Here is a 15,019-nt window from a genome sequence, read left to right on the forward strand (position 1 = left end):
ATTGAAATTTTCATCAACAACAGTAAATATTGCTTGATCAGTTAATATATTCATTCTGCGTCATTTCCACCACATGCTGTACCTTCAAGGATGTTATTAAAAAGCAAAAAATTGTACGTTAAATAAGAGCATTTTACATACATGAAATGCTAAGTATTAATTCAAAGCCAATCAGTGATGCTATCTTCCACTTTTTCACAAAAAAACTACAGAAATGTCATTTCCACCACACTTCCCTCTGTGTTGGAAATGACATGTATGGTTACAAAGTAGAATTGATATGGATTGCAAGCAGTGTTGTTTTTGACAACCATCTTAGATTTAGTCTTAGTCTTAGTCTTTTGGACTAAAATGCTTCTTAGTTTTAGTCAAATTTTAGTCACTTCTATATGTGATAGTTTTAGTCCAATTTTAGTCGACGAAAAGTCAAAAAGGTTTTAGTCTAGTTTTAGTCGACGAAAAGTCAAAAAGGTTTTAGTCTAGTTTTAGTCAAAAAAAGGGAAAAAGGTAGTCTTTTAACAAATTAATGTAGGTCAGTAAGTATTTTGCTGTTGGGTAGTGTCACTTATAAGTTCTGAAAATAGCAGATCTATAGTTCAACACAATGTGAGCTTCCGGATCGACAATTTTCACCAATAATTACAATAATGAAGGTATGTTTTAGAACATAAAAGACAAACAAGGATGGAATGCTAAAATGGCTTGCCATACTAGTATAGCAAAGAGTATTTAATGCTAAAACGGCTTGCCATAGCGTCAGATACTTTTTAAGTTTTAATTGGCATGCACAATAAGCGGAAATGTCATGCATTTTAAACGTCTGACGGACCACCCACTAACATTTTCGTCTATTCTCGTCTCGTCAACGAAAACTCACACACGTCTCGTCATGTTTTAGTCATCAACGAGCCATTTTTATCTCGTCATCGTCTCGTTATCGTCATGAAAAAAAGTGGCGTCAACTAAATGATTTCGTCATCGTCATCGTTGACGAAAACAACACTGATTGCAAGAGTAGATTTGCATAACTGCAAATGTTTCAATCCAGAAACAGTCATGTTCCAGCATTGGGATGAAGCTTCCCTACATTTACGTTTATTCCTTGTCATTTCCACAACACCCTGTCATTTCTGTGATATTTCTGTAGTTTTTTGTGAAAAAAATGGGAGATAGCTTCACTGATTGGCTTTGAATTAATACTTAAAAAGCTCTTACCCAAACCAATATTTAATTTTAGAGTGTGACAGGTGTACAGTTCAGCATTTGGACCTTAGGGCAGTTAATTTATCTCATTGACAATGTATAATTATTGTACATTGTGGATAATCTGGTAAAACTAGTTACAAAAATGATCTTAGACAATTCTTGAGTGGCATAAGTTATTCTGTTTTTAAACAACAGCTGTATATTGTGATATGGCGGAAATGACATTTGTTCATTGCAGGTTGGAAAACAATTTCTCTTGTAATCTAAGTTTGTCCTCTTACAGACCTTAAAACTAGACAAATTATTTAAACTTATAAGACTGTGTTAAGTGACTTTTGAACATTTTTTTCTTCAACTTTACAAGGCTAAAAGTGCCCCTAGTTGAAGAAACGTCCAACAGAACAATAAAAACAACACAGAACCAGTTTTCCAACTTAAACTATGTACTGTATAGGCAACTAACTCACTGCTCACCAACTAAACACTAATAAACAGTGAATTTTGTTCTATGATAAATGTGATTTAACAGTTATTATAAATTAAATTTAGGTTTGTTCATGCACACTTTTTGTTTCACATTCTAAGTCAACGTTTTGACAAGAAACTAATAAAACAAAAGCGATGCGTGAATGAAATGCTGACACAGAATAAAAACAGAACAGATCCGGTTACCACACACACCAACAATGCAGTCAAACAGCAAACGGCTCGGGCTACTGAGTCGCTTTACCTGTGTGTGTGTGTGAGAACAGTGCATGTTAATTCACCTGGTAATGTTTGCTTAAAATAACTGAAATGGGTTCTGGATGGAACACTGGTTATCCATCAACAGTCTAGTCACGCATAAGTGAGTAATTCGAATAATATTATCTTTGCTAATTTTTTTTTGTTTTATTAAATAATATTTAAAGTTTTTAGTTTACCATTGGTTTTTAGTAGGGATGCACGATATGTATCGGTCGATAACTTGCGCGTTTTGTCAGTAAAGCCGGTTCTGTAATCAGCGGTAAATGCCATCAGGTGCGTGATTTCACGTTGAGCCGTATATACTACACACAGCCGTTGTTTACAGACGAGCTGCGCACATTCACACTGATAATGAACATTGCTATGCGCAGCTCGTCGGTAAACAACGGCTGTGTGTAGTATATACGGCTCAACGTGAAATCACGCACCTGATGGCATTTACCGCTGATTACAGAACCGGCTTTACTGACAAAACGCGCAAGCTTTATCGACCGATTGGTATCGGTGCATCCCTAGTTTTTAGCATCTTGTGCCATGAACATTGCTTTATTACTGCAGTGTTTTAAGCTAAAAGTGTCTTTTGAGTCCTGAGTACATCAAGCTGAACACAGAAAAATCACATGTGACTGGGATGAGGTGACTACAGAGCTTCTCTCTGTCATTTCCTGTTTTAAGCAACATAATAACAAAATGGCTTCCTGCATGGATTAATTTTAATGTTAGTATTATTTTTACCAAAAAGCTAATAAACAAACATTTTTCTTCCCTTTAAGGATAGATAAACCACCAGATATTTTTTACTTTTCACTCTACAAATACATCAAAATGAACTGCAATTTGAAATAGAAAACATGTTTATCACTGAAGAAGCGTATAAATGTTTTCTTTGTGTTCTCAAAGACAGGACTGACCTTGTAAATGCAGACAGCTTAGATATGGTCTCAGATTTATTTGTAATTAAATGTATAAACAAAATCCTACAATCAAAGTATGAGAAAATCAGGTAATATCCATCATATTAAACACATTTTTAGTGAGTTAAGTACAGACTGCTGTGTATCTGACAATAATTTCCTTTCTGTCCTTTCTCACATGTAATGTAAAAGATGAAGTGCACACTTGGTAATACACACGGAAGGGTCAAGTAATAAACTTCCTGTTTTTGTATGCTATTTCATTGTTAGCTCTTTTGCGCTGAGTGAGACGGCTGTTAAGAGGAAGAGTACATCAATTCTCATCTATCACAGCTATTAAAATACTAAAAACCACAGAATGGCAAGCCTATTCAGTTAGCCTATTTAAAGGAATATTCAGAGCTCAATACAAGTTTAGCTTTCAAGAGCACTTGTCCATCACCACAGAAAGGCATTTCTACTACTACTTAGCTACAGTTCAGGTCAAAAGTTTACATCCCCCTTTCAGAATCTGCAAAATGTTAAGTATTTTACCAAAATAAGAGGGATCGTTTAGAACCATTTGAAGCTGCATTGAAACAGCATTTTGGAAGGGCACCATTGAAGTCCACTATATGGAGATAATTCCTGAAATGTTTTCCTCAAGAAACATAATTTCTTTACGAAATGACGAAAGACATGAATATCTTGTATGACAAAGGGGTGAGTAAATAATCCGTAATTTTTTGTTCTGAAAGTGAACTAATCCTTTAAGAACCAAGTGGATGTAAACTTTTGAATGGGGTCACTTTTATAAATTCAACTATTATTTTCTCTTGTGGACTATATGTAAACATCTTTTATGTGAAACATCTTATTTAGGTCAGTACTAAATAAACAACAACATGCATTTTGTATGATCCCTCTTACTTTGGGAAAATAATTAACATTTTGCAGATTCTTAAAGAGGGATGTAAACTTTTGACTTCAACTGTATTTTTAAGCTAAAACTCACAATTTTAGTATGCCAGTTTACAATGCACAAAATACATACTGTTTTTGTAACCATGTAAATATTACACCTTTTTTGTGTAAAATTATATTGTCTCTTTGAACCTTGTTGTCATGGCGACTTTTACACAATAAGCACAACAATACCAGAAATGGAACTGACGTAACTATGACCCTGTTTAGACCTGTATAAATATCTGTCTCAGGTGATCTGATCACACGTAGTCAAACAGGGTCTAAAATGCTTCTGAACACTAAAACCAACTCAGAAGTGCATGTGACCACATTATTTCTGTGCTTTCCTTTCGAATGTTATGCTAAATCAACACACTGTAACAGTATAATGGTGATGATAAGTGATAGTTGTAAAACCAGAGACCTTCACTTGAAACCTGATCCGAGTGGTCAAAAGAGATTTGAGAGACTACCAGGTGTAAATAGCAATCTGTCTTATCTGGCTAGTTGTGATGAGCTCAACTGAGACTGATCTTTATTTCAAGTGCAAATCAAAGACAAAGCACAAATATCATTAGGATTTACTCCAATGATGAGGATAATGACGTTATTCATAGACTAAAATAAATATTAAAGTATATATATGTAACAACACGATCCTCCAATTACAAGCAAAATAAACCAGGTAATACTTGTACTAATAAACCAATTTTTAAGTTTTTAAAGACTGATTGAGAACTTAATTATGGATGTAAATCAGTTTTACACAATAAATTCCTCTTTTTAAAGTAACACAACAGATGTTCATCCACCTGGAAAACTATTCCTACCTCAAAAAGGTTTATTTAGTCAGACAATTTTTAGCCTATTTAAACTATAGCTCAAACAATAAAAGGTAGTAATGAATAATTCATGTAAGTGCTTTAACAAAAATTCAAGCTTCCCATATCTGCTTTTAAACCATCCGAAATACTGTCTCGCTTTATTTGCATGTGGAAGTGAATATACTAATAATAATCAACGTGTATGCGTCTGAAAGCACTTACCAATCTCACATCTCACAATAATATATATATATATATATATATATATAAATTTTAAACCAACAATGGGGAATAATGCATAATGCATGTTTGTTAGACCTCAATAATAAAAAAAGAAAATATAAAACTGGTGGGTTGGTTTCTGTGTTTTAGGATATATACATAAATTTATCTGGTGCCTAATAAAATTCTATTTCAATGCAAATAAATTACATTTAGAATACAAAACAATTTGTTTTGTCAAATAAGGTGTTACAGAACAAAACTTGTTTACAGTACAAACTAAAACATGGGTAAACATCTCGGTTTTATGATATTTCTTAAAATAATAAAAGAATATTACTTTCAGAAGTACACTTTACTATACAACAATATTTGTCATAATTTCTTCAAGTTAAACCAAACTTATATTTTGGCGTTTTGTATCTATGAACTTTGAGTTTGTGTTGTATTTAACAATTTAATGATAGCATTACTTTCTAGCAACAGATGTAGGATGTCTAGATTTTTTCCTTTTTATTTTTTTCCATTTTTTATTTTATTTTATTTTTTTCAGTTTTTATTTTTCTGGATTCCATTTTCACTACAGTTTTAATGGTTCAATTAAAAAATATATTAATCAAAATGTGGAATTAATTGAAATCATGAAATTATGCAATTTAACAGACAAGTATTAAAAGTTGAATAAAAATTTAATTTTATGGACCTATGAAATACGTTTTATTTTTTTCTCAGATTCATTTAAACATTTTTTTTTTTACCAAATTTTGTGTTTTTCATTAATTTCCAAGACTCATTTTTAATAGTTTCATGAAATTTTAATAATCAAGAGCATGTCTAAATAACTGATTTTATAAATAATTAATTTATTATTATTTTATTGATTTCAGAAATACTGTGTTGGTATTTACATTTTTCTTGTAAATAAATTCTGGTAAATAATTTTTATAGTAAATATTCCTTCAAAAACGTTTTAATTATAATTTTATTAGTAGTAATACTACTATCATTACATAAAGTAATTCATTTCAGTCACAGTTTCTTTAAGTTAAACCAAAATTTTATTTTGACAGGTTGCTGTAAAGACCTTTAAGTTTCTGTTTGTATGATATGACAATAGTTTTTCTCAAAAGAAACAATAAAATGCTCATGAAGTGACTCAGATCAGTTCTAGCGATTCTGTTTATGTGTTCGTTCATTCATACAAGTTTGTATTTAGTATTTTTGCAGCTTAATATTCACAGACACTAGTCAATAATGCGTTTTGATTTAAGCGTGCTGACCTACTTTTGATTTATTCATCCCAAATTGGGCAAATTCCGTGACATTTCACATTATACAGTAAATTTAATTTTTATGACTGTATTCCAAGATTCTGTCTGCGTTTTCCACATTGCAGAAATCATAGACCCCGACTAACTACTACTTTAATATCAATGTATTTTTTGGATTTAACCCAGGTCTGCAACTGATCAAATTTTAGCCATTAATCACAAAAGTTTGTTATATTCACCATGTACAAAAATCAAAGACAAACTCATGTCTACTAGATAAATGGTTATTCGCACTGACTACAAACACAAGACAATGGCCAACAAACATTAGTACTCACCGGGGTCATTATGTGAATGGGGCACAACAAAGACTTGGAGTGGCTCATTGTCCCATTCATTTTCCTGATAAGAGATATCAAAGCCTTGTTTCCATACTCCACCATCAGGGTTATCAAAGCTGAGTAAATCATAGACATCCAGCATCTGGAGGAAAGCAGGAGAGATCATCATTTTTTTGGACTATAACATACATACTTCCATAAATCAATTTATTTGCTTTGGCTAAATTCTATTTAAATCCAGATGAAACTCTTAAAATGTCTGGACCTAGTTAATTTCAGCTGTCAGTTTTCTGAAACAAACAAAAAAACTATATTTTCTTAAGCAATTCCTGCATGTAACCTCAAAGATGATGATTTGGACTGGAATTAAATTGAATTATTGACAAACACAGCACAACCCTAGTTTTTTTTTTTAAAACAGCAGGGATTTATTTCCTCAAGTGACAAATGGAAAAACACCAATATTTCCAGTTTGGATAGCAATAAATTACAACTTGCACTTGTAAATGCTGATTTTACATCACGTCGCCATGTAAAACAATTAAAGGCAGAACATGGCTAAGGAAAAAAGGCAAGCCATAGACAAACGCATATGCAAATATATGCAAAGATTAGTCTGCAAGAGTGACAATTCAAGCACTGAGGTATTTCTCAACCTCCACAGAACAGCCAGTGGGTCTCTGGAAAACAAGTCTCTCTGGCATTGATCTATCCATGTTTACTGTAACATTGTTGAGGAAAATAATCTTTTTCAAAAGTATGTTATGCATAATAAAATAGCAAAAGAGTTTCAAGGTGACTGAATTATTTTTCTCTGACTTTCTCTGTCACGCCAACCAAATGCTTATGGAATGATGAATCTCTTCCTGTTTCATTACAGTATCACAACATACATAACGTGACAGCTGTGAACATCCTAATAATATAGTTTAATCCTTCAGTTAAAGTCTACCTTCATTATATACAGTTGAAGTCAAAAGTTTACATACACCTTGCAAAATCAGCAAAATGTTTTTGTGTATTTCTGCAGCATTTTTGTGTATTTGAACTCTTTCCATTCATCTTTTCACACTGAGGACAACTGAGGGACTCATATGCAACTATTACAGAAGGTTCAAACACTCACTGATGCTTCAGAAGGAAAAACAATGCGGGCAAGAGCCAGAGGTGTAAACGTTTGAACAGAATGAGGATGTGTACATTTTTCTTATTTTGCCTAAATATCATATTTTTTTCATTTAGTACTGCCCTACAGAAGCTACAGAAGACACTTACATGTTCCCCAGAAAACAAAATAAGTTAAATTTACCCTGATCTTCTTCTAATGCATTGTTTTTCCTTCTGAAGCATCAGTGAGCATTTAAACCTTCTTTAATAGTTAAAATATGCAAAAATGCTGAGAAAAAAAAAAGAATTTGGGATTTTTCTAAAGAACAGCAGGCAGTTTAACTGTTCAGGCAAAAAAAAAAAGGGACTCAACTCTCACTAAACAAAAAACACAGCTGTGGATCAATCAGGTAACAACACAGTATTAAGTGTATGTAAACTTTTGAACAGAGTCTTTTTTTTAATTCAACAATTATTTTCTCTTGTGGACTACATTTAAACGTCTTACATGTGAAATATCTTAATCAGGTCAGTACTAAATAAAAAATAACATGCATTTTGTATGATCCCTCTTATTTTTGGTAAAATAATTAACATTTTGCAGATTCTGCAAGGTTTATGTAAACTTTTGAATTCAGCTGTAGTTGACCAGCATGCTAGTGCGGTCAATTGTGTACAAAAATGATGATATTGAGGTTTTAGTTTGGAGGAAGAATGAATATCAACTCCCTTTCCTGCCATGAATTAACTGGCATCTGAATGGATGAGCTCTATCACAGATGACTCATGCAAATGTTATTTACAGACTGTTAAAGCTGGCTTATTCCCAGCTATTGTTGCAAAAAAAGAAAAAGAAAGAAAAACTAATACATTTTTGTAAATTGGTGTAACTTAGTAACATCAAAGTTGCATTTATTTGATTAAAAATACAGGGAAAATAATAATATTCTGAAAAATAATTGCAATTTAAAATAACTGTTTTCTATTTGAATATATTTTTGAATTAATTCAGCATTTTGAATAACAAAAATCTAATAATATATACTGTATATATAGCTATTATTATATATTTATTATTATTACTATTGATTGTATTTGGATTATAATTATTCTAAATTATATTTACTATATTTATTATTTTATATCAAATATTGACAGGCCAGGTACCGAACAAAACTGGATCAGGCAAGCAAAAGAAATATTACTGTTGAGCCCTAACAATAATCAATTGGTCCACCTAGTCTTAACACTTCTTCTTTAGTACCTGTACTCCATCCGCTGCCTTGGAGTAGGTCCGTCCTGCAAACTGGCAGTCCTCTGAGTGGATGGGGAGCAGCGCAGGAGCAGGGGGCAGCAATTCAAAGTTCCCCTGACTCATGTTCCCTTCAGGAAACATTCTCCCATCTTTCACAGTTTCTCTCAGGTTAATTACTGAGTCCCTGATGTTAGAAATGATCTCATTGTTCTCTGCAAGCAGTCTTTCTAAGTGGTCTATTTTGTCCTGCAGAATACCAAGTTGGCCCTGCAGAATAGAGAAAAACGGTGAGTAACATTTTTAACACTGCCTTGGATAAGACCACCCAGCCCTTCAGTGCAAAATTCAGACAATGACGTAACTTACAACACAACACATCGAACACAGTGCATCTCAGACTTTGTTTACAAGCCTTTTGGGTTAAGAAAATATATTTTAACATCCAAATTAATTGATCAGGCGTGCAACTTCTCCAGATCAGACACACCGTGTCTAAAGGGGAGAGACTAAAATGTACATTCAATTCGAATTCTCTTACTTTCCACTCAAATGTCAAACATCATTCAAATGAGTTGTTTGAATATTTGCCATGCCAGATTGTAGTACTTCAATGTCAAAGAACATCAGTGCTCAATTTTGTAAAACTCTCAGGTGTTTCATATTAAATGCTGCCAGAGCAGGGGTGCCCAAACTCGGTCCTTTAGGGACGGTGTCCTGCAGAGTTTAGATCCAAAATGCCTCAACACATCTGCTGGGAAGTTTCTAGTACACCTAGTAAGAGCCTGATTAGCTGGTTCAGTTGTGTCTAATTGGGGTTGGAGCTAAACTCTGCAGGACACCGGCCCTCAAGGACCGAGTTTGGACACCCCGTGTGCCAGAGTGTTAAGCTTAGGTTTAGTCTGCTGCAGGGGTGCCCAACCCTGTTCCTGGAGATCTACCATCCTATAAAGTTCAGTTTCAACCCTGATCAAATACACCTGATCCAGCTAATCTCTTAGGTATCATTTGCTAATTACAGACAGCTGGGTTGGAGCAGGGCTGGAAGTCTGAAGGTAGGTAGATCTCCAGGAGCAGGGTTGGGCACCCCGGTCTACTGGATTTTAAATAAACACAGTGTATATGTACGCCGCGTGTGAATCCTGTAGAACTTGAATTTAGGGTTAGCAGACACAGCCCTAAACATCACTGGTTCTCGGCTGTCATTCTTTACCCTCTGCCAGTATGTGACAGTTTTCCAATAAAGCAACGTTTCTGAAAAATACAAAACATACATTTGAAGAAAAAAAAAAAAAAAAAAAAAAATCCAGACAGCTGGTAGTAAGGGAGTCAGTTCTTAAATTCAGAATTGGAGAAGTGACTCCTTTTCAATTTATGAGCTCATCTAATCTGGCCACACTATCAGGAAAACAAAACAAATGACTTACAGCACATTTGAGTAATGACATTGTATTTGAATCTGTTTTTAATCACAGATTTGAACAGTATTAAGTGAAAAAGTAAGGGACAATAAGATTAGCATTAAGGGAGCACGGGGCAAAATCTAACGCGGGGTTAGCTGTAACACGCATGCTTTAACTATTTCCACACGTGCTGGCATGACCAAATTTACTAGTTGCCATATAAACATTATATAGAGAAAAAATTGCACCAAAATCCAAAAGTCTTTTTAAGATATCACTGAATATTTATTTTACCATAGCTAAAGTACATTTCTGGCTTAAGAAAATTGTTCTTCAAGTTCTTAAGTATTCATTTAAAATAAGATCATTCTGCTATTATTTTAATCTCCAATCTGTTATTTATCCGGTTAGATAGTTCATAAATGCTTCGCTAACTAGAAGGCACTAACCAGTTTTAAATTCCTATAACACAGATGGGGTTGTAACAATGTGTTACAATGTGTCCCGCTACTATTAAACTATGCTATTATGCATTCATTGTCAGTCTTTATTTACATGTTTCTTGTGGTTTCTCAACCACAAGAAACAGGTGAATAAAGACTGACAATTAATGTTCATCAAAGCATTTTGGCTTGATTATGTGTCTCTTGTTCTATAAGAGCTGTGAGTGGAGGAAGGGGAGTGTATCTCTGTGTTTTTCTAAATGTTTGAACATGTTTCTTCAATTGCGCACATTGGTTTAAACTATACTTTATAGCTGTGTGTTGCAATCAGGGCCATCCCAAGCATGGTTGTGATGTGTTCATTGTCAAACTCCAAAATTAGCTTATTTTTAAATTTCTAAAGTTACATTAATTAGTTAAGTTAAAGTTAATAGTTTTATTTTATTGACAAAATATTTAAGTTTTCGACTCTAAAATACTGCCAAAAAAAGAAACTTAAAATAATTGTGTGTGTGTGTCTTGACATTGCAAGCTGCACGCAAAAGCAAACATCCCAGCTAACAATTTTTGGTTCCCAGAACGTTCTGGGAACGTTAGTTTTTTGTTCCCAGAACGTTCCCGGAACGTTCTCAAGAACGTTCCCTATTGGTTAGCCAGGAAAGTTTTCTTTACGTAACTAGAACGAAAAAAAAAAAAAAAGAAAAAGCATTTTTCTCAGGTACTGATAGAAGAGTCAACCGCTTTCACTCTCGTCTAAATAATAGTATAGCGTCAGAAAAAACAGAATTACGTTTGTTGTTTCTTTGACTGCACACTCCGCGACCCACTCAAAACGTTTTAGCGACCCACCAGTTGAGAAACACTGCTTTAATTAATGTTTTTTGATGACTTAAGGTTAACTAAAGAGCACGAGACGTCTTCCTGCTGGCCAGTAACGTTAACGTTATTTGGCACAGTAGCCTATTTCATTCTGTAACAAACAGATTTGTATTATGCTATTGTTTTTGATAGTGTTATAGCCTACATTTCTTTCAGATATTAACGATGACCACTGCGTTTGTCTTACCGATTGTGGTATCTTTCTGTCAGCAATTAAATTACAGATTGTCTATAAGCTTTTTTTATGAATGTACAATGTTGCCAGTTGCTACGAAAAACAAGCAATTACAAAAAGAAAGAAAACAATATCCGAAATAAGTTCAAAGTTTGTGTTTTGTAAATAAGATTAATATATCACTATCACTAACGTTCAACTTTCCACTTAATAAACGCCCCAAAGTGTCAGACTAAATTGGACAAACGAGTCAAAATACAGGTATAATAGGTGGATCTGGCAACAAACGGTGGCTGCACCCGCGCTCTCACTCAACGCGCTCTCAAGCCCCGTTCACTGCCGTTAACTTCTCGCAGCAACATGAATTGCAAACACTCATGTGATATGAGGTGGTTTAAACGGCTAAATAATCATTCAAAGAGCTTGACATTTTATTTTTGAATATAAAAAATGACCGAGGTCCGGACCGAGGTGACCTCATAGCTGGCTACGGCCATGGACATAATTGCACCTTAATGATACCTACATTAAAATACAATATGTTAATCAAAGAGTTTATACAGGTAAGACAATTAATGGGAGTCTGTAGCTATTTGAATGCAAAAGCAGAATTCAGTAGGAAACACACTGTGCTGTCAATGTAGGCAGCTCGCTGGGATTTTGAAACAACCTATGAACGCTGAGAGGAAATGACCTTTGTGATCAGTTCACTATCTGAAGCTAAACAGATTCTCTCTTTTAATTCGCATTCTTAACGTTACTTAGAACAGTATCACAATTCAAAGTTACTTAATAGTAAACACGCGACAAAGTATTTGAGAAAAAGGAAATGCAGGAAATGACTCTCTTTTCACAGCCATGTTTGTGTCGGACCGGTGTATTATTTTAATAGTATAATGTCACTTTGGAAGAAGCAAATTATCTTTTATCAACCACATCACAATCAAGTTAACATTCACCTGTAAGTTCACGGACCAGCAGTCCAAACGCAGAAAACACACATCGGCTGACAGCTCTCTATATCACACAGTTTTACTGATAAGACAGGGTAACACTTACGTTTTGAATTCTCTCTCCATTTGGGTTTTTGCTATGATCTATGTGATCCAACATCAGGTACAAGGAAAATACCACAACACAGAATATGGCACTGCCAAAAACTGTGAACTGTCTGCTGAGCTTCATTTCTCAGATAAGTCCTGTACATTCACATGAAAGGCAAACTTTTAAAGGCTTGTGGCTCGCGAGCGATGGTCCCGTAAGTGACAGAAGGCAGAAGTGAAAAAGAAGGGGCTTTTCGCCATGAAGAGTTACGCGGAAGGGGACACCTTCTCTGTCTGACGGCGGGGAAATGTCGCGGTGTGTATCCACGGACTGAAATCCACTGCGATCTGTCTTCAAAGTTTTGACGATGCGGAAGAGTTTGTGTGATTCAGCAAATTGTGATGGTCAAACAGGCAAAGGAAAAGCGCGAACCCTGCCCCCTTCCTGCGCTTACTGTGCTGCAGACAGAGGAAAAGTGAGCGTGGAGTTGCGCCGCCTATCGAGTGAATACATCACTCACTCACACGCACGCACACACACTCCCTCTCACACGCACACACTTCCTCACTCAGGTGAGCCCATACATTTTAGCCAGTTTTCTTTCTTCAATTCAGTTCAAAGCTTTTTTTGTCTGTGGTGTCCCAGAAATCTAAAATAATTTGTGTAAAAATATTGTATCTCCCCCCCCCCATTAAAAATATTTGACAGATATCGATGATTAGTAGCCTGTAATATATCAATAGAAATTTAAAACTTTGGAATTTATTATAACTAAACGCTTATTCAGCGTTATTGTGTTACATGTCTTATAATAACATGTCTTATATTATCGATCGAGAGAGAGAGAGAAAGGAGAGAGAGGGATTGCATATTTTTTCAACATTTTTGTATTTTTATCACTCACTCACACAGACGCACATACTCAGGTGAGAACATACATTTTAGTCAATTTTTTTATTGAGGCTGTCTTTATCTGTGGTGTCCCAGAGGTAAAGAGATAAATATTTTTTTATTCCGCCCATAATAATAATAATAAATAAAAATAAAACATGATTATTGCATGCATGTACTGTAATGTATAAATATAAAAATGTAAATTTTATATGAAGTTTATTTAATGTTATTGTTCCATAACTTGTCATAATTCATACTAGTGGGAAGAAAACATCCAAAATACACATTTAAGAGTTAATTTTCTTACACTTTATCTATTTGCATACATACATATCTATCTTTAAAGGCAATATCTTCAATTTTTCTCAAAATGCACTGAACCAGAAATCTCAATTTCAGTAGTAGTACTTTCACCAAACCAAGAAGGGTTTATTCATATAACATCTGCCTAATTTGTATAACCTATATAAACTATTATAAGTGATATCAGCTCTTAATGCACTATTTTTCCTTGTGGAGCATCAATGAGAGTTTAAACCCTCTGTAATAGTTGAATATGTTCCTCAGTGTGAAAAGATGGATCTCAAAATCATACAGTCATTGTTGGAAAGGGTTCAAACACACAAAAATGCTGAAAAACCAAAGAATTTGTGGGACCTGAAGAATTTTTCTGAAGAACAGCAGGCAGTTTAACTGTTCAGGACAAACAAGGGACTCATAAACAACTATTACTTTTACTTTTTACTAAAAAAAACACAGCTGTGGATCATTCAGGTACACAGTATTAAGAATCAAGTGTATGTAAACTTTTGAACAGGGTAATTTTAACTATTATTTTATCTTGTGGACCATATGTAAACATATTTTATGTGAAATATCTTTTTCGGGTCAGTATTAAATAAAAAATAACATGAATTTTGTATGAACCCTTTTATTTTGGTAAAACAATTAACATTTTGCAGATTCTGCAAGGTGTATGTAAACTTTTGACCTCAGCTGTAGGCTACCTGTAGTGTCTCGCTTTAATAAATTATTAACTGATTAATGAATTGATTAATCAAGTGGAAATTATAATTATTTCTTTATTTTCTATTTTCTTTGTGCACCATTTTTCCTTCAATCATTAGGTTTCTAATGTGTGGTGTTCAGGGTTTGTTTGTTTAGCAGTGCTGATTTAACAGCCTGTGATAAATAAATAAATAAATAAATAAATAAAAACATAAAATTATTTCCTGGTCTACACACATTCACTTAATATTTAATGAAGCACCTAGCAAAATATCATAGGAAATCAATTCCTTTTTCAGTTTCACACAATTAACTAAACCTGAACTTGTATTTCCGGTGTCTGC

The 15,019-nt window shown here is 34.0% G+C and overlaps 1 protein-coding gene across 1 annotated transcript in view; it reads right to left on the reverse strand.

The window, feature by feature from the left end:
• The window catches only part of man2a1 (mannosidase, alpha, class 2A, member 1), an 83,544-nt gene extending 70,346 nt beyond the window's left edge, over positions 1-13,198 (reverse strand). Inside the window, exons 1-3 of the mRNA XM_073840878.1 lie at positions 12,789-13,198; positions 8,842-9,099; positions 6,468-6,612 (exon numbers count right to left, since the gene is read on the reverse strand). Coding sequence (XP_073696979.1) covers positions 6,468-6,612; positions 8,842-9,099; positions 12,789-12,914 — 529 coding nt within the window. The 5' untranslated portion in view covers positions 12,915-13,198. The remainder of the gene's footprint in view (positions 1-6,467; positions 6,613-8,841; positions 9,100-12,788) is intronic.
• Between the last annotated feature and the right edge of the window lie 1,821 nt (positions 13,199-15,019).

This window comes from Garra rufa, chromosome 5, assembly GCF_049309525.1.
Source record: "Garra rufa chromosome 5, GarRuf1.0, whole genome shotgun sequence".
Classification (NCBI taxonomy): domain Eukaryota; kingdom Metazoa; phylum Chordata; class Actinopteri; order Cypriniformes; family Cyprinidae; genus Garra; species Garra rufa.